The sequence below is a fragment of the Opisthorchis viverrini genome (genome assembly GCF_000715545.1).
Source record: "Opisthorchis viverrini unplaced genomic scaffold opera_v5_200, whole genome shotgun sequence".
Taxonomy (NCBI): domain Eukaryota; kingdom Metazoa; phylum Platyhelminthes; class Trematoda; order Opisthorchiida; family Opisthorchiidae; genus Opisthorchis; species Opisthorchis viverrini.
Window position 1 is genome coordinate 597,021 of NW_008751855.1, and position 24,383 is coordinate 621,403.

Genomic DNA, 24,383 nt, shown 5'->3' on the forward strand with positions numbered 1-24,383 from the left:
GAAAATGCTGTTAGTGGTGTTTTCCCTACACCTCTTAAACACCAGTACGGATGAGAGAAAGGCAGAGGCGATCATGGACCACAAACACTCCATTTTCATCAGCAGAAAATTTCCAAGTGAAGTACCAAACGTTCTAGAGAACACAAAAGTACGGCTACGAGCGTTTATATAAATAAGAAAGCCAACTGCTTATCGTCGATATGTTGGCCAGCAAGCAGACAGTGAGAGTCAAGAGTAGCAAACAGATGTTTCTTTTGATGTGTTCCATTCAGCACGAGAAATCTAAAGGCAGGGGAGGCCAACCGAAGTGATCTGGGGTTCACGCGGCCAAGAGATGAAAACTGACCATAGCAACTAGTAACTAGAACCGTTTTGAAACAAACCACTACCTTGTTTTGATTGGCAGCCATAGCGTTTTTATTAGTTTATCCATTTCCATCACTATGGCCACATCGCATTTTGTGCGACATTTCGGTTACGAATAATGGGTTCATCTAGTTAGGAGGTCATTTAGAACCCGATTAAAAATGGTACTTTTGGCATCGAAAAATTGGTCTTTACTCCATCCAGTCGAATAGCTTCATAACTCAGATTACTGTAAGAGCGGGACACATTGGGACGGCCAATGGTGTGCACTGTCGGAAGACTGGCACGTGGCCGCCCATTATCGCTGGTCCGTTAGCTTCCAAAGCCTAAACCCAGAAGAGATTATGAGGTGATTAAATAAGTGAAAACTGGCCATATAAAATCCACCCTGTGGATTCTGGAGTCGCAACATAGAAGTGGGTAGAGTCATTAGAAAGCGGAAGCCAATACAACCGGTATCCTGAATGCGGATGAAAGACGGATATACAAGCTGACTAGGGGGCACAGACCAGGGATAAATAATTTCATCAAAGATAGGAGGGTGTGAAATGTTGACGAAATGCCGCCGAAAATACGAACCGCTGCCTTTGAACAGCGAGTGAGTACACCAAACATTCTACACTTGGTCGGAAAATGTCTAATTTTGGGATGCTGGCTCATCAATAGCAGCAGGTTTTACATCTTTTGTTTGATGTTAAATGGATGTTGACTAAACCTGCTTATTTCGACAAACGTACCCAGATGGATAACTGTAGAGAAAATCAGGAACGAAGCAGCATACTCGGTCAAGAGCTGAACACCGATGCATGCTTAGGGTATCCGCATTCAGAAATGATGTACTACGTTGCCAGTCTCGAGTGTAAGTTTTGTAGCTTGAATTCACTCACTTGCATAGGCGTGAGTAGCTCGCCGATAAGTCCCATCTGTAAATTCGATATCTGGTTACTGGGATGCAAGTTGTTAACATGTCTCATTTGGTACGCTATTCGGTGTTCGATGGCAAATCCTGAGGTTATCTTGACCAAGGGTATGCTGCTTCGAATATATTAAAGGAGCTGGTTCAGGGAAATTTGTACTGGCCGGACAAAGAGACGCCTTCTGCCAATCCACCAGTTTTTAGATGCATATTTTTGTCATTATTTCTTCATCCACGGAATAATTTGGTGTGGTAAATGATTAATGTTTGCAGTCGCTACGACCATCGATTAGCCCAGAATAAAAGTAGGAACATCACACGTTGTCTACACAGAAAAATACAGGGCCTAGTAAATTTGTTTTTGAGGTTACCAATACGGACCTTTAAGTGGCGCGTATGTTCGACAATCCCGAATATCAAAAGGAAGAATAGGGTTCGTAATTCTGCGGTACTATTTTACACAAGGGTAAGCAAATGTGTACAACAAACCTCAATTGCTCATGTTCGTAGCGTCAACATGTTCACAGGTCTGTCACTGACCGGCACAGTGCAGTGTCACCGTCCGCAGACCAAACAACAGAGAGCAGAATGATGGCTCAGTAGCGTGGGTTGCCGTCGTCCCTTCAGACGACGGTGTCGTGATTCTCATTGGACGTGCGATCACACGGAACTCACGAGAAAACAAGTCAAGGCAGGCTCAGCAACAACGGGACATGAATGCGCATGGGTAAGTCGGTCAGCAGCGCATATTCACACACAGACACATGTCGATACAAAAGTGTCAGAAAGGACGGCCTCTGCGGCAAGGTGAGTGGCGGGTACGGATAAGCAAAACAACTGGAGATCAAAAGTACATAGGCGGAGGAAGCAAATGAATGGGGTAACTATCGTTAGGTCAAGTTTGAATCAACTTGTGGTGTCTGAATATCTGCTCAACTTAGTCCTATATCTAATGCGACCTGACGTATAACCCGGTTTGCATCTGATGCAAAGTCCGTTCATGCAAACCCTACCATTCAGAGTTAGACTCCCCGGTCGATATTCGAGGCAGCTAAGGTAGTGCGAGCACAAGGCCTTTTCAGAAGGAATTTGCACTCATCCTGTGAGAAAAATGTCATTTATAAAAAAAAACATGCATGACTTCAACATGTAAGCCAAATAGACACGCTTCTTTCAGAGCCGTACATAGTTAAATAAATGATAAACAAGATAAATAAGTAAACAAACAGCTAAGACAAGCTAACGTTTACCCTCAGTTCAATAATGCACGTGAAATATTTCTGTTAGTTGGGCTAGAAAAATGTGTTTTCGCTTGACGCGCAAGTGTATCGAGTGCCCTAAATAAGCAGAGCTGATACTCATCTTCACGGAACATCACCCGTTTGGCTTCAAACGAGGCATGAAACAACCTACCTGCGATTCAAAGGTTTTCGTACTTGTCGTGCTAATGCCAACCTGGCAAATGAGTTTGTGGTCGCACAAGGCTTATAGATGTCCACTGTAGGTAAGCTAAGATCCATGGTTTAGTGGATGCCACAACTGCTGTCATTTCTCATATAGCAGCATTCGTTTGCTTGTGCGCAATGGACTATCAAGCAACTTTGTTTGCTAGGAATCACTTGTGCCACGCTCTTGATCTCATTTGGGCAGAGCAAGCGGTAGCTGCCAAGCGAGCGGATTAAGAAGGAAAGAAGACAGTTCGCTTGTTGTATGGCTCGGAAGACGTGATATAAATTGACATTATGTGAATAGAACATGACTAAGTGTGACCATGGAGATTTCTCACCTCTGATGTGCTTTTAAAACGAGAATGCATTCACTTCAGCTGATTTCCTTCAACGCTTTAAAATTCAGCGGGACTACGTTAAACGGCGTTGGAAAACGTTATGGGTTCCTCTGATTGGATATTTTGTTGTGAATGGAGCCATGCGTGTTGACCCACAAACACTGATGCGTGTATATATTCGTACTAGTAAAAGAGCATTATTCGACCGGCTGAAACAAAGCGACGATTTTTGAATTCGGAAATTTGTTTCGCAGCATACGAATCTGCCCTTCCTGGCTGCGGCACATCGGCCGTTATATGACCGCATAGAGTGAAGGAGCTTCATTACATCAATGGAGACTGATTCATACTAGAATCTAACAAACCGGATTAAGTAAATATTTGGATAACTCATGAACAGCAACTCAAACCCAGAAGGAAGAATGCCTTGAGTACAATGATATCATGAAATTATAAATTATAAACATACGTGAAGTTTTCATTCTTGCTTCAACGTGGAAAGCCCAAAAAGACTCAACTGGTATTGCGTAACAGAAACTGGTGGACTCAGCGCTGTCGGCACACTTATCATCGTGCATACCAGACATGAGAAAGTTATTACACTGTTTTTCTTTGAGAATTTCTCAAATGAGCTTCGGAATACCGTTTAAAGTTTTACTGAACCTCTGTAATGATTAGCAAGCGGATAGATAGTTCTAATTCTAAAGATCGAAAATTGGCTTCATAGATACTCGCCATCGCTGGAATTCATTTTCTTGAATTCTACGAGAAACATGGTTCACTGGGCGTCGATGAAGTCCCAAATGATATTTTGGAACTTCTTTCACCACGTTTCTGTTACATATAATTTTGTACTCGTTTGCGGGTGGGGTTGCGCAAGTGGGATCCAATTGTAACAAGCGATGGCAGACATCATTCATTAAAACACTTAAATTTTGCAGGTCTCCGGCTGGAGAATCTTCTCAACATCACGAAGGCAGCCAAATTTTCAACACTGCCTCTGGAATTGACATGTTCGCAGAATAATTCTGCCTTCTGATCTGACTGTGGCAATGTTCTGACATTTGAAGCAGCTAAACTAATTTTACTGGCAAAGGTAGATATTTAGTCTCTCTTATTTTCATTTACACAAGGTAAAGGCTCAGAGCTTTATTTCGGCAAGCCAAAATTTTCAATGAGTGCTAGGGGGCGGACGACTAGTGGAGTGCAAAGGAGAGCGGAATAACTCGTAGTCATCCTGACCCAAATTGCGCACTGGTTTAATGCACAAAGCGAGCAATTCCATGGTAATATTACGGTATTCCAATGATAGAGTGAACAGCTGAGTCTGTTGTGGGTATGTGCACGAGATATATCTTGGTTCCTACCCAGGCGGCAACCAGTGAGTAGTGTTTTGTTGATGGTCCTTTGGCAAACACCGTTAAACAGGAAACTAATCACCTACCAACCTGGCTGAAGCAGTAAACATACAGAAACTCCTTTAAATTAAATGAACTTCTTCGTCGCAATACGCAATGAATTACACGGATAAAAGGTGCTGCAGTTATTTTGAGGTTGCCTAGAGAGGTGCATGTGGTCGTCACAAAGCCGCTCCCTCGCCGACTGCTTCAGCGGCCGATGTCAAAATCATTGCATTTCTGATGGATCGTTTAGATGACTAGAAACCACAACCTCCTGGATGGGAGTGTCAACATTCTATCATTCACGTTTAGCTGGCCGATCGGTGATGTGGGTGACCTGCACTCGAACATAGTGTCATTTTTTCCCTCAGTCATGTACCTGGCTTCATCGGGTTTTAATGACGATGAAGGTCATGCACCATGTGGGGTATTGTGAATGCTAGCTTTCGTTATAGGAAGGAATTCAATTTTTAAACTTCAAAGGAGCTTTCAATAAAAGAATAAACAGATTCGGAAATATGAACAACATAATGGCGGCCATTTTTAAAAATTGTGTTTTCAAGTTAAATCATTCTTCGTTGTTTAAATCGATTCATTTCAGGTAGTCTCTTATCGGATATACAGTACGTACAAGGTTTCTTAATAGGAAATCTCAGTTTATCCAGAAAAACTTGGGACTGAGATCAAACTTTCTCCTTGCCTGTGTCTACCTCATAGCTTCGATACGCACCTGTAATCCCTCAGGAACTTGATATTTTTATCATGTTTTGGCGTGACTTTTACGCGCAACCTACGTATTTCACTTTCGTACTAAACCCGTACTGGCAATCGGACGGGGCTGCAATGGGCTTCCGTATAGTGGCAACCGTAGCTTATATCTCTCTGGGAGAGATTTCTCGAATTTCTACACCGTTTCTAGTGGTGGTTCAGTTTTGCGCTCGTGTGATACGGGCATTACGATGACATACCGAGTTAAAATCCAGTGCAGTCGTATATCATTCAGCAGGAAGTTGGTGAAGCTTCATTTGCTTTCCTAGAGTGTCCAGTAAAGGCTAAAGATCAAGGATGTTTTGCTGTATCGAAGCAATGATCACCCTACTTCCCTAAACAAGTACATAATCAGATAAAGTAGCACTTGACTAACTGAAATTATACCGGCGGACCAAAATAATGCACAAGTTGTTTGCAGGAAAAATTATTCCGAAAAGATACGCTTTACCATTTCGACAAGAGAATACAATACAGAGGCATCTGGGGTACTCGAAAGTCCCCCTAATACCACAATGTCAAACTGACCATGAAATACAGTGAGGAGATTGTGGAACAAGGTGAATAAAATAGAGCAACCGCCCCTACAAATCTACGAGTACAAGACACTTTTGCGCCTCGGAATGTAACTTGTCTCCTTAAAGTAAAAGCCGGATATAGTTAGTCTTCATGTCCTGACAGATAGTAACAAGGCGCCAGAATGCTACGTAGAAACTGACCATGGCATGCAGTGCGCCGCCGCACAGCAACAAGTTATACTCAGTCCAATGTGCAAGCCGAACATACGGCCGAGAACTATCTGTGGACAGTGCTGTCTAGCTCCAAGATACAAAAACACGCAAACGTAGCTCGCCTAGCCTCAAAACGACCCACCTGTCCGAACAGGAACTTGACTAATCAAAATAGCGCACCAAGTGTTGACTCTTTCAATGTGCGCCTTTTCGCTTGTCTATCTAATTTTGGTAAGTTCGCTCTCAGTGATGGCTACCCGAGGTGGCAGATGTTGAGCAGTAAAAGTCCGCTCAGAAACGGTATGCCATTTCCATTGCCATTTCTATTTGACTGGCTGCATATCCGGCTAATTCAAGTGAACAGCCGCCTGATTCCCCTCCAAAAAAAACAAATTGTCAAATGGACTCAAGTATCGCATGGAATCCGCACACGTCTGTGTTAGTACGAAGGTGTATTGTACAAAATAGTAATTAGTTCCATTACTAACAATTGAAAGCATACAATCTGAGCCTCACGTTTTTTTTCTCGAGTGGCGGTATAGCGTTCCTCAGGAGTTTGAGGACGCCAGTGGTACTTACCATCACTACGACGGACCGATAGATTCACAGCTGACCATATGAAACTTCTGTCTCTAAAGGAACTGTTTCCACGGCATACTATGTTGCCGAAGAAAGTTATCTTGTTCATGCACTGCGTTTCTAATTTTTCAAACTCCGCCACTGCTTTAGACTAACTTTCTTGCCTTCTCTTCACCTACGAAGGCTGTTTCTGACGAGAAACCCGCGACTGCAAAGTCTTGTCCTTTCCTACCCTTTGGGGATTAACTTAGTTCCAAATATGCAATTATTTGAGACTATCAGGAACAAGGAAGTCTGTAGGTTTTGTATTAATCATTATCATATGACAAGGAAATTTCAGGAAGTATGTTCTTTTTAGTGCTCATGTCAAAGGAGGTAGAGTGAAGAGTGCCAGAACAGTAAGCCATTCAATACCCATACACTAGCTGAATACTACATGTCATCAATATGCCGCGAAAACCTGCGTTAGCTGATTACATGAGATGAAACAAGTAAGTAAATGTACAACACTGCTAACCGGCAGATCATGAAAGCTTAAGTCAATCACTGCGTTTATTGCGCTCTGTCCAAGTTTGCATTGGAAGTTCGTCAAATTTCTGATTCACCTATAATATACGGGTGCAAACTTGTTTTTATGACAACACTGAATGCATACAACACAGGCGACAAGGTGGAACCAATTACATTATGCTATGCAGCAGAGTATAGCAGAATGAGACTGATCATTCACTTACAGTGTAGTTTGTTTTGAAAAAATTCACCTCCAAAGTCTGACAGCGAAAATCTTACAAGCATTAAGCGAGCAATTGCTAATTTCGTCCCTTGTATTCACACATTTCTTATCATTTTTTGCCACTTTCTATATATAAAGCAACCTAATTCAATTTGGTTACTCTTGCCATAGAAGCAAACTGTGATGCCCCTTTCCCGAGTCATTGGTCAAGCCACCCATACAGTTGGGAATTGAATAAATCGCACCGGTGACAATAACCGACTGACACCTGAACCAAACACAGGCCACAAAGAAAACTCAAACGGATGGGCAAAGTGACCGTAGTTTTGATCAGTTACAGGGAAGCCGAATCGCAGTGTGCATCTATTTGTTTATTTAACCCGAAACTGTTATGTTTTTCGCGAATGTTAACAGTGTTTCCGTACTGCTAGCATGCCACCTTAGCATGCCTCACATGGATGGAGCAACAAAAAGGCCATAAACCTTTGATGTGGAATTTGTGCTCAAATCGCATTTGTAAAGCGCCCATCGTTTTTAGCTTTGTGAACCCCAATCCAAAGTATCTCCTAAGGATACTGCAACTTTTTCGCCACTATCCTGACAATCGTGCAGAAACTTTGATGGATGAATTCCTGGCTACCAATTATGACACGGTAGATGGGCGAGAAATTCAAAAGAAGAAACAACGTCCAGCTGATTGTTCATCGTTAAAAATCATTGATAATCTGTCCGCATGCTATAATTCCTTAGCTAAAAACGTCGATCCCTGTTAAACCACTTAAAAAGCAGAAATATCTAAAATGTAGCTGAGACAAAATTGTTTGTACGTGAGAAGCAGAACAGAACAGAACAAGTACTATAAATAGAGACTCATTCTGCCCCACGTTGCTTCCCTCTTTGTACATTGATCCACAACGTGCTTCCGAAAAAAATTGCTGGAAGTCTCACCTGTACACCAAGTGCCTGACTTCCTCGGAGGGGCTTCGTAGAGGTTCTGGAGTGCACTAAACGCATTAGCATTCGGTTGCTGAAGGTGTGCATCACAATGCTTGAATGCTGCACATAGCTATCGTGAAGCAAGTTTATTGATTATTAGGAAAGTTCCCTAGAGTAACAACAATGTCGCTTGTTACAAAACTCAAATTATACGTCCAGAACGAACTTACACGACGAAGAAAGTAAACAAGAGAAATAGTGATGCTTTTAGGGATTATAGAGAGATGGTATCATCCAGATGGTAAAAATAGCGTCTTCACAAAAATTTCAGGTACTCAAACGCCGTAATATTAGTCATCCTGTGGAATATTCAAAATGGGAACTAATGAGATACCGGCTACTGATAAGGCAGACGGTCTTCACTAGGGGACATGAGTAGTATAAATTTAACATGAAATGTTAGGGCACACATCTTATTCCTGTCAGGTTATCCAATCCCTCTCTCCCTTTAGTTCGCCGCTGTTGAACTGCATCCTAGCTCGTCCTGGTGGATCCCATTTTAACTCGGCATCTCCTACGCATAAAAAACACCGTGTAGGACACTGAATTCTTCCGCAGTAGATTATTTATCCTCTTAGGAAAGTGGTAAATATGAAGCGAAATATCTTGTTAACAAAAAATCGAACAACTATAAATGCTTTCAGTGACATTTGGTGGTGTGCGATAAAAGTATTTACTTACATACTGATGTTAGAGCAGGTAGGTCTTCGAAGTCTGTCCTCAACACAGAAAGAGTTTTTTTTGTGGGTTGACTAGTCACATGTAGGAACAATCGTTATTAACTGTGTCGCAGATGTATTGTACCATTAAGACAATGACAAAATGGTAAATATTGTGGGGTGGAGATATAGTGGTACCAACATTCAACTGATAGTCAAGGCACACTTTCTAAAACGTGTCCACTGATTAACAGTTCATTCAATCGACGTATGTCCTCCATTGATACATACAATATAACATCGACGTACGCTCAACAAAAACATTACATTTGATAGGATGCACTGAACTCGTGTAGAACCACTGGCTTACCTTTCATCGATGTCCAATGAAGTAAGCGCGACTGCTGATGTTTCCGACGGTAGCAACCTCAGAAAGCAATTTACAAGCCATTCCTCCCTGAATGCCAGTGGGTTAATTACTTACGTTTTGTGATTTGAGACTGGTTGCAGTGTCTTCTCTAGAGTTCGATCTTTCACCAAAAGACCGTCAGGTCAGACTTCAGTTAGCCAAAATTAGAAACTGACATGTTGGCTTGTTTCTCACTGGGTAAAAACAACACCAAGCCATGGTAAGGGCTAAGTCAGAGTTATCGTATTGCCCAGCCTGACCAAAAATTATATTGGTTTTGTTCAGTCTTTCGATTATGCAGTGCCAGTTAGCATGAGGCTTTATTTTCAGAAGCATGAAAGTTAATAATGAATCATTTTGGAGTTCCGAAACGACTTCAAACCGTGGAGACTCCACGCAAAGCAGTTAGATCATCTGTACCAAGGTGTCAACGTCAAGTGACGCAGTGCAAAATGTAAAGCACGCGTTGAGGCACCAACATTGTTACACACAGTTCAGCACCTACCTGACTGTCACAAAACTGGTACGACTCTAGTTGTACCATGAACTCGACTGCCTACGCAATTAATGCGAACTAGTTTGCGTCCATTTATGCCGCAAACTGAATCTAAAGTCATTATCACCTCTACTCGGTGGTTTATAGTGAAACTTCTCCACTTTGTGAAAACAGACAAATTTATTCCTGTTGAATGATGAGTGCGAGATCATTCTTTCGCCGTCTCTTCCAAATTTGGCTTTGTTGACGAGGTCCAGAAAGTGATCTGTTACCCCTGCCGGAAATTTCCAGTAGGCTATAATTTATTATTTAAGCCTTTCTAACGCTAAGGTGCCTGAAGGAAATAACGGGGGTGCCTGATACTTGTTGGTGCTCTACAATGTTGCTTTCAGTGTATGCTTGGTTCTGGAGGCGTTGGACAGCCCGAAGTTTTGATTGTTTCTAATGTTAGCACGGAACACCAAGGCAAATTTTATCGTCTCAGCGCCATCCTCCATATAGACCATGATCACGGAGGTCTCAGTTGACAACAGAAATTGTGGAGTCTCTTTACAAGTAAACATTCATCGCATAGAGGTACAAGCGATTCTAGTTAGTCCACACTCCTGAGTTCCAAGAGGCGATCGTAATAGCACCTGGATGGGTGGGATACCAAGACAAACTGGACCTCTCTTATTAAGTGGATTTCTACAGTTACAGACCATAAAAACAAATCTTATGGACAGTTTGTGGAGCTGTGATTTGGTAAATCAGTTCAGCTGTGAACCCATTTAGATGGTTTGAATGCCGGTGAACAATCAGATTATCTTACGGTTATCGATTTTTACGGAGGGTTTGAGAACTGAGTTGGAATGAGCTGGATATCAACATGTTCCATCTCTCCATGCGTCACGTTAAATAAATTCCAATAAAGACGCAACAGTTTGTGTCCCTGAACATCCATGCCGTTCAGGCATGTTCCAACTCCATACTGCGGCAGTCATCAGGTTCATCATGAGATTGAGTATTCGTGTCTCAGGTTCATCTAAATTTTACTTAGTGTAAAAGTGGTTGCCTAAATTTTCAAAGCCCAAGTATTCTGCCTATTCGACTTTCCAGCCTGAAGGATATGCAGCTCTTGAGAAAACCCGTTTTCCTTCTGATTTATCACCGCACAATCAAGATGACTGGAACTCAGATAATTCCGTGTGTTCTATCCTGGACTTCCAGCTTCTGAATTCCAAAGATCATGCTGTTTACAGAAGCAAACCTTCTGTTTGAGCGTCCTATGTGATAAGAGACGATGAGTTGCCCAAGCGTACATTAGTATCCTAGTCAGATTAGAACTTAACAATGATGCAATCCTGCTGAGTGGTTTGGTGTTCCTTGCGTTCTAACCTGCGTTTTTGGTTCAGCCATGTGCCTTCTACTTTGAACTTGGGAGCTGATCTTTTTCCTTTCAATAAGCATTATTAAAGGAACCGGAGCGTGGACGGGATTAAAAGAAAGGATCGATAAACAAACTGGAGGTTGCCTGCAGTTCTGGACACGCAAAATTAGGCGAAAATCAGTGTGTGGAATACTGTAATTTTTAAGTAAAGGGCGGATTGCATCCATCTCTAAAATATCTGATTTCAAATGTCTAGTGGTCATTTATTCGGCTTGCAGGGATTGAACAGACACTAAGAATAAGTAATTTGAATTCAACCACAAGCTCTAGTAATTAGAGAGCCATTTATTGGGAATTATACAGCTGAACTAAAAAGTTGTGTGTTTGTGACTCACTCTGTCTACTTAATGTAGACAGGAGCTGGGTTCAAATAGGTGGCCCGGTAAAAAAATGGGCGTCGTTTGAGTCCACATAGGCTTTCAGACCCGTGCAAAGAATCAAGTTTCTCCGATTCCGGATATGGACGTAAAAGCACCGCCAACTCTATCGATCTGTCAGGCAGTTGAGCCGAACAGAGCACATCAAGTACCATAGATGTACCGATTAATTCTTGACTAAGTGCGCAGCTGCACACATGTGCACACGGTTGTCAAGGCCTGTGTGTTGATTCGTCGGCAGTTTTTTCGATAAATCAGTCCTTAGCTTTTAACGGTAAACCGGAGAAATAACTTCACGCGGTTCTACTGAGCTTTACGCTCCAGTTTTATTGGAATGGCAGAAGAAACTTTTCTAAATGCCTTCATACAGATAGACACTAATAATGACGGCATTATCACTCTCGCGGACTTGGAGGAATACGCAAAACACGGAACAGTATCGGCCGACTTTGTACCGGTGAGTATTCCAAGCTGTAATGTCGGTTCAACCGAATTTTGGTAAGGGAAAGATGAACTGAATGACACTCCTTCAAAACTTTCGGGCAACACTCGGACATAGGATGTAATAAAACCGAATAGATGCGTCAAGATCTCAGACTGAATAAACTTTAGTGGTCAGAGGTAAAGTAGTTGCAAAAACACATATGGAACCTTGGGAGAAGTAACTTTGGGCGAATTTTGGACAACCAAATCATATGATGTTTTTTGTTTTCACTGGGATGTATATGTCGGGTGGAGAGAGGGTTAGTCTGTTGTGCGAACCTTTGGTTTCGGCTTGAATCTGCCTGTTACAGTTCCGTCAGCTATCTTGATCTGGTCTCGCGGTCGACCCTCTGAAAGCTTCGAGCAGAAAGTCGTGTGACCAGTGCCTACTTCACCCCACCCAGTGGGTGTCAATGAGGACTCAAGGATCCGTGTAACTGCAGTTTTGGAAATCTGGATGTAACCTTCTTATGATTCATGGAATGTTAATAATGACAACGCACTATGCCTATTTTTAACGTTTCGGGCAAGTTCTGAGGATCAATGTCAGCTACATCTTGCTAATACCCAACTCGTCCGAAACAATTCCCTCTATCTGGATGTTTGATATCCTTCCTTAGATAATTCTGAGCATCGTTGCGCGGGAGTTCAACAGCTTAAAGTACTCGTTTGGTAGCAGAGTAGTCACTCAAAATGAGTGATAGTAATTTTCGCCATATCTGCTCATCGGGCTCGAACCAATGGACACGACGGAATGCATTTGGTCAAGTTGCGAAGAACGATGATCAATAAATCATCTGTCGGGTAAAAGTCGTTGGTCAGAAATTCGGAAATCAAATTAAAGCAACCACTTACGGGGAACAGTTGAGTCACTTGACTGCCCGAATGAGAGCTAGGGCTTGCCCGAGTCGACCCTGAGTACTGTTTAAACTAAAATCTTTGTGTTTGCAGTAACCTCTGCGGTTAAGTACATTATTGTTATTGCTTTTGATAATATTACTGGTAGCTGTTGCAAAAGTTGCCACACTGTCTACTTGACGTTACTTGGAATGACTTGATAGAGATCAACAGCGACTTCGTTGTCCGAATCATGTGGCTCCATGGGAGCAGTCAAGCTTAACTATACAAACAGATATCGACCGGCGAAAGTCATGTGTTTCAGTGCTCATCTGAGGTTGCTGTCTCATGAAGGTAACAAGGGATACGGCCTCATAAAAGCGCTTCCAAGGATATTTTAACTCCACTCATGTAACTGAGTCATATTTGAAAGATAAGCATAAATAAACATGTTTTCTGAACAGAAGAGAAAGCTGTTAGCACGGAAAGTCTACTTGATGAATGAGATGCTCTCTATGCTCGGCAATTCTGATGCACCACTTTTTCCCAAGTCGAATTGCCACACCACAAACCAAATACTCAAAGACAGTTTTGAGAATGGGATGTTCAGTTTACAAGAGACACTGTAGAAAAATGTTTGGTAGCTCAGTTGGTGGTGTTGTTAACGTTTGAACTGTTCTTTGAACCTGGCAACATCGTTGCTACAGCACCTTTGTTGTGTAACAGCAGTAGTGAACTTAAAGAACAACTCGGTCATCAGAATTCCTAGACGTGTCAAACTTGATATCTCTCAAGACCTCGGACATCACTTGTCTGGATACGCTTTTTGGTAGTGTGAATAGATTCAGAAATCTTAGTGGAGATCTCATCACATTAGTGAAGTCAGTCTATCCTGAAAAACCGAGAAATACTGATAGATTTGTTTCATCCCAATCGGGAATCGCCAGTGGCAGGGCCTCCATCCATGAAATCTGGGAATTTACCTGGACTCATGTTGGTAGTGAACCCAGCTGTTATGGAAGATGTTTTTTCGACCAGTGGGCACTCTGAATATTTCAAGCCAACCTGAGATTCAAGTTGATTGCTTATTTCAAAGCAATCTTGGCAATTTTTGTCCTCCAGTATGTTTTCCAGCAAACATATATCAGTGCAACCTCTCATTCGTCCCTAGAATTCGATAAGACCTATCTACGGCACAAACTCGATTGCAGAAAAGCAGTCGAAGTATGCGCAAGATTGTGCTACTACTAAGCTGATCAAAATCGGACACAGCAGTTTCGATCACCCTCACCATCATCAGTAGAGTACATCTAGGGAAATTTCATGTACATCTCGCGAAACACAATAAATCATTCCAGTTTAACTTTCTGTCAATTGGTGCGAACTCAATTCGCATCCGTTCCACTTCGTCACATCTCCGAACGCCCCGGAGAGCTAAGCTTCTGGCACAAAACACAATGAGGTAAATATTTCTTCGATTAAAGAAAAAACAGAATAGGATGCCGCAAGGCGTACGCCAAAACACGTTTCGGTACAATGGGCCATAGAGACATAATGGTCTCTTAGAACTGAATATACAAAAGCTACTCATAAAAAAATCTAGAATTTGGTCAATTGTCAGTTCAGCTCCGCTGCTGACCACTCGGCGTACTACCCATCTTAGTTTGCGCCGAATAAACTTTTTGAAGAAATCCTCAAGTATCCTGAGATATTTATTCCTCATTACCCCGCCCTGTGTTTAACTTTCACAAGTCTCATATGGTTCCTCTCTAAACTGAAATAAAATACTTCTGTTCTGACAGTATTTTCCTTGAATGATCAGCCAAACGCCACGAATTCACAGTCTAAAACCTGAGTTGCTAGAAGAGCTTTGGTCGAGGTTGGTCCTCTCTTTCCACCCCTTGTGAAAAGTTTAAAGTCAGAACATTGTCTATTGAAAATAGATGTTATAATCCGAAGTTTCGGTTGCCTTGATCAGCCTCTTCAAAGATTGTTTATAAAAGTCCCTGGAAAAGGTTGGTCACAGCAACCGAAGGGTTACATGGTAGTATATTTTATCACCACTCTTTTTTTTTGCTTTAAACTCTGCATCTTATGCAGCGCGTGGTGCTCAATTTGTCTAGTGAGATCCGAGCTAATTTTTCGAACGATCCCCCAATCCTTTCACTCTTCCCAAGTATAAAAGTTCATTTAGCTCCTGAATGGTGAACTTGATTAAAAGGTTTGGGTTTTAAAAGAGACAACTTATTGTCCATTTTGTATTATCACTGTTGTTACAGCTGTTTCCTGCGTCCGGCTGGTTAATGTCTCGATTCCATTGTCTCCATTTTTCGGCGACCTCTACATTCTGCCGAAGCTTCATCCCTTGGGTGCTTTGGTCTGAACAGATTTTGACAAGCATAGAAGGAATTTTTTCAAACTAGTAAGACTGATTGTTGCGATTTGTTCCAACTGCGCGTGTGCGCTCGAGCGAGTAGTTTTTCGTGTGTGTAAGACAGGAATAGTAGAGTTCGCGACACAGTACGTACGGAAACAATGTGCATATCAGTGAAGTGCGTTTTGTCAAAATGCCCTCTGATGTACTCAAGATGAACTGTCACTGAAAAACCTGAGATTAAATTGCATGAAAGCAACCACCAGATTTCAGCTTTGGAAATAACCTATCCAATGCACGGGCCACCTCTGTAAAGATCAGTCAACTGGTAGAGCAAATCATGCAATGAGCAAGTAGGTATATGCATCTGGGCAAAACCGTTTTCCTTACTTTGTTTTCAAAACCATTCTATATTCTGAATGGTCAGTACCTGGGTTGAAGTTACCGGTCAGTGGGCGAGTCTTCAAATCTGAACAACTATTCAGGATTTGTGGGGAGGCTAATTGAGTATTGAGTTACTGACGTCGATAGGGTAATATTCCGATAACGGCTGCACGAACTGTTAAAATTCTTCTGTCCTTAGGGCCAGGCTTTACAGAACTCCTAGGTCATCTTCAATGTACCTGTTTGACTAGATACCTGTTTGACGACCAGGTGCTACATATACTCCTTATTGAAATAACTAGGAAAAATATTAACAAGTTAGACAAACACAAGTCTACTTGATCAGTAATCCAGTTCCAAAACCTGAAATTACCTTATCGTTCTTCTGACTACTACTGTAAGCTCTCTTCTAGGGAGCATCCGCTGCACTTCATCGAAAAAAACGAAGGAATATAAAGAAACTGTTGAAGTTGCAATCATGACAAACCGCTCATTTGTCCGCAATGTGGTCTATTCGAAAGAGGAAAGCATTACCCGTACAAAAATAGACCATCTAACCGAAAAATCACTAGTTGCGTTATCGAATCAATGGGGTAGATTTTTCAACCCCTGTTAAATCGCACTAAATTAAAGTAAGGGCGCGAGTTTTCTATGACTACCATCCGATCGCGAGTGAGTAGCCTGAGGTAGACTAAGCCTGCCTCTGAGCAGAGTAAGCTAGACTGAGGTTCAACGTGTTTTTTTCTAATCAAGTCTTTTAGTCCATTCGAATGGCATTGGAAACTTTCATATCCAATCAAATAATCCCCTACCCAACCGGAGTTCCGTCTTAAATGTGTCCAACCGTGAGAGCTTTGTGTCCTACAAAACAAGAAACATGGTTTAGAGTCAATGCAGAAAGCTGCGTGACCTGATAGCACATTGGACATAGATAGACATTCACAGTCTTTTGTCAACCCGAAGGTTGATGGTGTTGCTGTGAAGTTGCTTATTTCTCCGGCCAAACGAGGGCACGTGTGCGGCGAATTCGTTACTCGCACCCGACTCTTCAACCTTGAAGAATCGATCGTCTCCCGAGCTTAAACGGTCCCAGCTGTTGAGACTTGTCCTCCGGATTCCTGCCGAATTCATACAACGCGGTATTTTCAGAGTTTTCTAAACACAAAGAGATGCTTTTCCTTTAGGAGTGCAAGCTAAAGTGTCCCTATGAACTGCTTTGCGCGATAAATTGGAAATGACCCAGCCACCGAGTGGCAGATGATGAGGATCACGTAGGGGAAAGAACTTGAACTTGCGTCAAATAGGACAACTATCCATTCCAGCAAGAAGATCCCACTGATTCAGTCATTTGTTTGGCTCTATGACCCGTGTTATTCCATCTAGGGTTAATCAAATTGATTTTCCTGAAACGAATGCTGAACATGTTGTTTTTTTGCGAGATTGTTTACAAGTGCAATACTATAAGTAATCCAATGATTCCTATTCCGTGGCGGCTTGAGGCGCAGAGTCAGAGTCGCAGTCAGCTTTTACCATAAGAACTCTGTAGTACTTCACTTTGGACACAGCTTACTGAGCAGTTTTATCTTGCAGTTTAAACTCATTTATTTCGTCAACAAACATCACTATTTTTTCATACGTTGACTGGCATCAATTTTTTCTTCTTATTCACAGGTGGTTTCTAGTTGCACACAATGTACTGATATTGTATTTCCTCCACAAATTTACTTTTCTTTGAACGCGCTTTCGACATTGCTTTATTGGTCCAAATCCACTGAAGTAAACAGCAATAAGTCACTATTTTAAATACACACGCAAACCACAACTTGGGGCGACAATTGGCAGTTATTGATTATTTTTGGTACTCATTTTCAATATCGGCTGCTCAAATATACTTCCATTTGTGAATTTTGCCAGAAATTTACGATTGCTAATGCGCTCAAGCTGAGAAGTGTCTGATTTTCAATAAAGGCCAGAAATTATTGAGCATAAAAATAATTAAGTGGTTGGTATTTTCAATTTCGAAATCAAACATTTTATGGCTTGTGATAAAAAGAAGTGAAGCCTATAGCGAAATTTCTGCATTGCATCACATGATGTTGCATTATAGGCACAGATTTCCCTTCCCACGATGTTGAACCCCTAAAAACAACGCTGATGTGAGAGCTGTCATTAAAACGCATCCACCGACCTCATTTTAACTGGTGTATCTTTTTGGGATCCCCACGCAGAAGGAATCAGAAATGCATGCACATGTTTGAAACTCTGTAAGCATGTTTCTTGGTGATTAACATTGCCATTTCAGTAGTCATTTCTTACAGAACGAACAACTGGTTGGTATATCCATGAAAGTGAATTTTCTTAAGAAAAAAGTACAGCTCAGGCGTTTGTGAGCTTCATCATCCTTCTAGTTCTCATTCTATTGAATCTTACTCAGCATTTTGTTGTCCCTCAAATCAACCGGCTTTTGGTTGATTTGTCTGGCGGCCAGAGCAAAACATCTTATAGATTAATCTGTAAGATCCGCGGTTGTGCATTGTCAGTCCCCAATCTCCACGATCCATTGCCCTGTTTAGCGCCCACTATTTCCGTCGACTTTGTTTTCTGATAGCATGAGCAACTGAGAAGTTTGGTCGAGAATTCATTCCGTAATTGAAGTCAATCTATGCCGAAAACCCGCAGGGCATTATAATTCTAGTTCTTCCATACTGGTTATCATCAGCATTGCGCACCTCACAAATCTTCAGAGTCAGTCGCACTTTTGATTTTTCGGCTAGTAGTTTAGCATTTGACGGATTAACCAACAGCGGCAGATCGGCAGTGTGACTAGACGGGATGAAGTCCCAAGCATCCATCAGTCGGAAAATTCTCATCACGTGGTCACGCGTTAACTAGTCTCTCGACTGTTGTTTTCGTGGGAGCAAATTAGAGTTAAAACTGTTGTTTCTTAATACTCTAATCTTGATGCTGAGTGCACACAGAAAATTAGGTTTGTTACGTGTTACGTTTAATGTCTATTTTATGTTGATAATTCATCTGTACTAATTTACTAATATATTGATAATATCATATATATATATATATATAATTGAGAGGTTCCAAGGGGGAAATGTTATGTCTGAAACTGCACCATAAGAGCACTGAAAGAGCCTACCGAAGTTCCCGGGAACAAGAAAATAGCTTACTATTGGTCAAGGTTGAAGCGGAAACTTCATAGGAGAAGGCAAATCTCCTAACCGGATGAGTGATTAGCAAGCATCGTGTGTTTATACTCGATCAACAAACATACCTGTAAGTCATGCATATAAACATTCTCTCTTAAATCCTCTGACCTCCCTTGAGAAACAAACATGATGCTCCAGACTAAACGGGCAGCGCACCCTTGAAAAATATTACTGCTTCAGGCAGAACAACAGGCGCTTCAGATATGCAGACGATTAGTGTGATACTCAGAGTCTAACCAAATTAGAAAACGCCCAGCTTCTTCCTACTCCAAAAGATTTTATTTCTTACAAATCAAATATGTTCTGAATATCTGCTGTTTTTATCTAAAACGTGTGTGGATACAAAAGCACAAAAGTTCACAACTTTTCACAAGCTGGCAAAAGGACGGAAGATTGGGAGGGTATAGTAGAAAATGAAATTCATCTGTCACGCTTTCTGGTAATGATTGTGCCTCGTTCTGTTGATGCTGCTAGGGTTTCTGTACGTTCTTCCATTTATTCTGAAAATATTAGTCAACTGTTGTTTAAACCCTGGCTGGACTTTGGGTGAGACCCTTAGCTGGATGCAGCTACCTTAATCTGAGGTTAGAAATTGATACTCAAGTGTCCTAAGCTATTTAGTTGAGTGCGTCCATCACCTATCCACTCGGAACACTTTAGACTTCCTTCTTGGCTAACAGTACCGTCATCTTTTTTCAAGTCTTCAAAAGGACTTAGAGACCTGAACACACGGCGATCACTGTGATTTAGTGTTCGTGCGGATAATTTTATGCCACATAAAAACAAGCACAATTTGCAGTGACGTCGCTATCGACTACTCGTCTCTAAAACATCTTCAGCAGTGTTGCTAATTTGCTATTTATCCGAGCCAACTGAGTTCACAGTGATCCCTCCATTTGAGGAAGTTTGAAATGGTGAGTAGTCAAGATGTTGAGAAAAGTAATGCACTCATGTGTCAGAAGTTTCTGTCACATTTGTAGAACTGTGTAGAAGTAAACGTTAGTCTTGATTAGTTTGTAAATAATTGATCTGATATTAGTAGGAGTGTAAGAAGTAGAATGAAAGAAATCACCGTTTAACGCAAAACATGATATCTCGTTAAAAATCGCTGAATAGCAGATAGATACCGGTTATAACTAAGGTTCATTGTTGTAAATAATTACTGTTAATAAATTTTTCAAAAATAATCACCCCCTTAATTTTTCTTCCGGAATAAAATGAATGGATCTTTCTAGGTGGCTACTTTGCTGACGAGCTATTGGAGATAAAAAATTTCACAACCTTCCGCACTTCATTATAACGTTGAAACTAGGCTATCCACCCAGATCGATAAAAATAAATGTAAACATGAAAAAACACGGCAGTTGGAATGCCAATATTTTTCTCAGAAGCATTTGATAGTAAAATAATGGAAATGTTGACCTTTCAAGACTAGTCGAGTTCTGCGAGTACAATAAGCGTTCAACACTACTTTTTGCCACAGGCTTCTTTGGAGCCATCAACAAAAGCTAGCCCAGTTTGGGATGGTTCTCCAGCGGAAGTTAGTTCACAGATTACCCAAAACGTCACTGCGTAATCCATATAGACCGAGACTATAGTTACGGCCAGAAGAGTGATTGAACAAGTGTCAGCTGAAATCCAAAACCATTTTATTATATGAGTGCGCAGTTTGTTCAATGTGTTGCTAGTTCCTGACCCAGCACAACGCTACTACTAGGAAACTAACCTTTAAAAACTAACACTTGTTCTTCAAATATGCTTCAACTAGTAGTCAGCTTTCAGAACATGTTTGGCAGACCTTAGTCAGCATTTGCTAGCTGCACAGGTAAACGTTCCAAGTACCGGCCGACACACGGAGGTATATAAGCAATGAACAAAGAGAAATTGAATCTTTCTAAAAACCAGGGGACTGGGGTTGTAACACTGGCAGAATGGGATGGTTCTCAAACGACAACGACCGAAATACCAGCAATTTAACAATATAAATAATAATGTCGCGACAGTAGAACGATAGACAAACTTGTGATTTAACCGGTGAACGATGACTTGACTACTTCGCACCAATGTGGGAAATTTATGCAATAAGGCTAATATCTCGCTGTGCCAGATTTCAGACATTTGGAAACTAACCATACTAAAATACAGCCTGAATGTTGCAGCATCGGGAGCGAGCAACACTACACGTACGACGATTCGCATTTCACTGGCAATACTGAATAGTTGAAACAGTTCCACTTGTTAGACTTTGCCGTACGACGATTCGCATTTCACTGGCAATACTGAATAGTTGAAACAGTTCCATTTGTTTAGACTTTGCACAGTGTGTACGTCGTGCAGCTAAAATTTGTAAGATACGAAGAGTCTCGCCTCTGGTGAAAACGACGTTACAATGAAGACTCAATTCCTGTTTAGAGCCTGATTTCATGCAAAACATAAAAAGGGATAACGCTTAAAAACATTTTCTTGTCTAAACTGACCAATACAATGGCATTTTTGAATTGTGGTGGATATCTGGATGTTGCTACATACTGTGATAACTCAGTCAATCTCTCGGCTATTTTGGATGCTTCGTTTTGAACTAACCCAGACTAACTGTTACATGTGAATTGGGAAAGAAACCGCTTACCTTCCCATCATTAACAAGAACATGAAACAGTTCAGTACAGGGATGAATATATCTCAGGCAGAAGTAGACTACTCAGTCCACACTCATTCGTATCTGTGTTCACCTCAGTGCTACAAGAAATCTCGTTCGACAAAAAGTGCTACCAGCAAGCATTCTGATGAAAGGATTGCAATTTGAAAAATGTATCTCGGAATGAATACTGTGGGGCAGGCAGAACCCAAGTCATTTTGTGCCCATCTTCCGTTCAGAAATAATGGGATGGATGGAAGGTTGGTGACAAAGATACACGGTAATTCCGTGCCTTCACCAGCTATCTTACTATGAGATAAGTGTTTAAAGACCAGGTTCGTCATCATGCTGCCTCACTGTGAATCCTCGACTTCTGTCTTTGCAGAGCTGCTGTACTGATCGCCTTCAGAAAAATACGACTAAACGTGTGCTCTATTCATTGTACGGAAGATCATTGCTCATCTAGACATTATTTTTAAATCCGACCTTGTGAAATCACATACAGAAATGATATTTTAATCAATTATAAGCAACCTATAAAGTGGAGTTAAGTTTTGTGAGCCAAGCTTTTTCATTTGCTGAAGCAGTTGGGATTCCTGATAGGTCTCGTTTCAATTTGCGGGATTTACTAAATTCGCACAGTTTTCGTCAAGCTCTACTCATTGGTATAGACCAATGATTTTAACCAGCCCAGTGTTTGATTGCCTGTTTGATGGATTTGTTTTTTTCCGAATATGTTTTTAAGTCAGACGGAAACATACGAGCTTACCAGTTTTCAGATGTCGTCCCTAATCGACGAGTAAATTATTTCAGAAAGCACTTGCAGAAATGAAATATGGTTGTGTACCAAGGGTGACACAGCATGTGGCAGGACACGTGGCAAGATGTGACAAAGAGCAGTCGATGAACCAACTTAGTTTGCAGTCATTATCGAAAGAGATACAAGTGGGTAATATTTATTCCAAGTAATCCAACGTGACACTGTTTCTATACGGCTGTATTTCATGCACAAAATATTAATCAGTGCAGACAGTACACAGTTATATTTTGGTACAATATAGTGGAATATAAAAATTTATGTAGTATATTGTAAGCCTTTGGGCGTCTGGTCCTCAGAGCTATTCGCAAACTTGAATTACTATATGAACTTTATGCCTGTACTATCAGTCCGATTGAATCGCTACTAAATCTTAGAAAACACGACGTCGTCAAGAAAGCCATCACTTTTGTTGTTGCGAAATCTACGCAGCAATCACAAAACTTCCGAAGGATGATTAGTGGATATTTTTAGGAATGACAAGGAACTTTGGTGGGCATAAAAGGTCAAATATAACAACTTTTTGCATTAACATCAGATTGACAGTTGATTTCCAGTAGTTTCTACCAAACCTGACAGTAATCAGAAGTCTGAGTCATCTCTTTTTCTGTGGACTTCATGAATTGATGGCAGAACTTTGACAGGGAAAGAACAAGAGAAATCAGTCATTGCATTATCTCAATACCCATGTTCCAGGTTTCGTCTAGCAGTTTTATTCAGAGGTTTATCAGGAATTAGATCAGCTAATGCATTTGGAGTGAGCTGGGATTTCCTTTTGAATAAGATCACTGAATTCATAACTATGATACGGCAGAAGCTTGAGTGACGTAGTCCCTTTCGTCGATCAAAAGGTGGCTTTTGTTGACCTATCGTGCCTCTACAGACCGCCAGGGGGTACGACAGCAGCTGACGAGTGCCGCTTGATAGTCTGATTATTTTGCAGGCGACTCCCTTCTGATTCGCGGTATTCCGTGTGAATCAAGATGCCATATTGAAAAAAAAACAAGTTTTCTTCAGATTAACGATTCGCACGATCTTGGAGAGCAGTTGGGATGTTTCTTACAGTTGTGTTGTTGACATCGATTCATGAACACTGTATGGATGGACCACCCATTTCTCTTGAGATGAAATTATTTGGGATCCTTAACGATTTAAAATAAGCCTACATGCTTGAACTCCGTAATTTTTTCACGCAATGTTTACTTGCAAACTGTTAAAGAAGACTCGCATACAATCGGGCCTAAAGTCCGTGCATGCAAACTAACCAACCAGTGTCCAAAAGCCATTACTTGGTCAGTTAAACTAATATCGCTGTCCTGGTAGGTAAAATTACTCATGCTTTACGAGAAATACACTCAACTGCAAATCACGAGAGATTCAACTGAATCTCTCGCTGTGGAATATCATAAACGAGAGATTCCGTCGAGTCTCTCATGAAAACCGAAATGATTTGCAAGTGAGTGTATTTATCGAAAACAGTCCGGTTTGGGTTTAAGTAGAACATACGGTTGACGAAAACCCGGGGGCTGCGCCTACCTGATGAGCTCCAAGAAGGGCGAAACCGGTCGTGGGCTGTCGAAGGGTTTTCAGCAACCTTGTGAGTAGTTTACTTTATGAAAATACTCATGCTTTACTTTTCATGGGTCACGGAGGTGTCTACGAACTTTTTTCTGTGCGCCAACAATTGGTCTTAGGCGCTGCGGTTTGCTCAGTTTTATTGTATGGTTATGATACGTCAACAGTCTCCGTGTACCTTTCTACCCACATCATACCGTTTGAGGCTAAATGGGCGTAACTAAACCAGTAATTGGCAAAATTGACGCAACCCGTTTTGTGAGGGCAGGCACACTCATGGACTCAAGAAAATGGAAACTTTCGAATAACCGTGATTGAAGAAATTCGCCCATTCACAAGAAATCTACTCTCATTGTTCCATTTCTTGAACATCTTAATCCGGAACTGAAGAAAATATGCTCTTTTCAAGCCG

General features: G+C 41.4%; 1 protein-coding gene across 1 annotated transcript in view; it reads left to right on the forward strand.

Annotated features, from left to right (window-relative positions):
* Positions 1–11,936: 11,936 nt before the first annotated feature.
* The window catches only part of T265_08043 (hypothetical protein), a gene marked incomplete at both ends in the record, with an annotated part of 30,748 nt that continues 18,301 nt past the window's right edge, over positions 11,937–24,383 (forward strand). The window contains one exon of the mRNA XM_009173737.1: positions 11,937–12,102. Coding sequence (XP_009172001.1) covers positions 11,980–12,102 — 123 coding nt within the window. The remainder of the gene's footprint in view (positions 12,103–24,383) is intronic.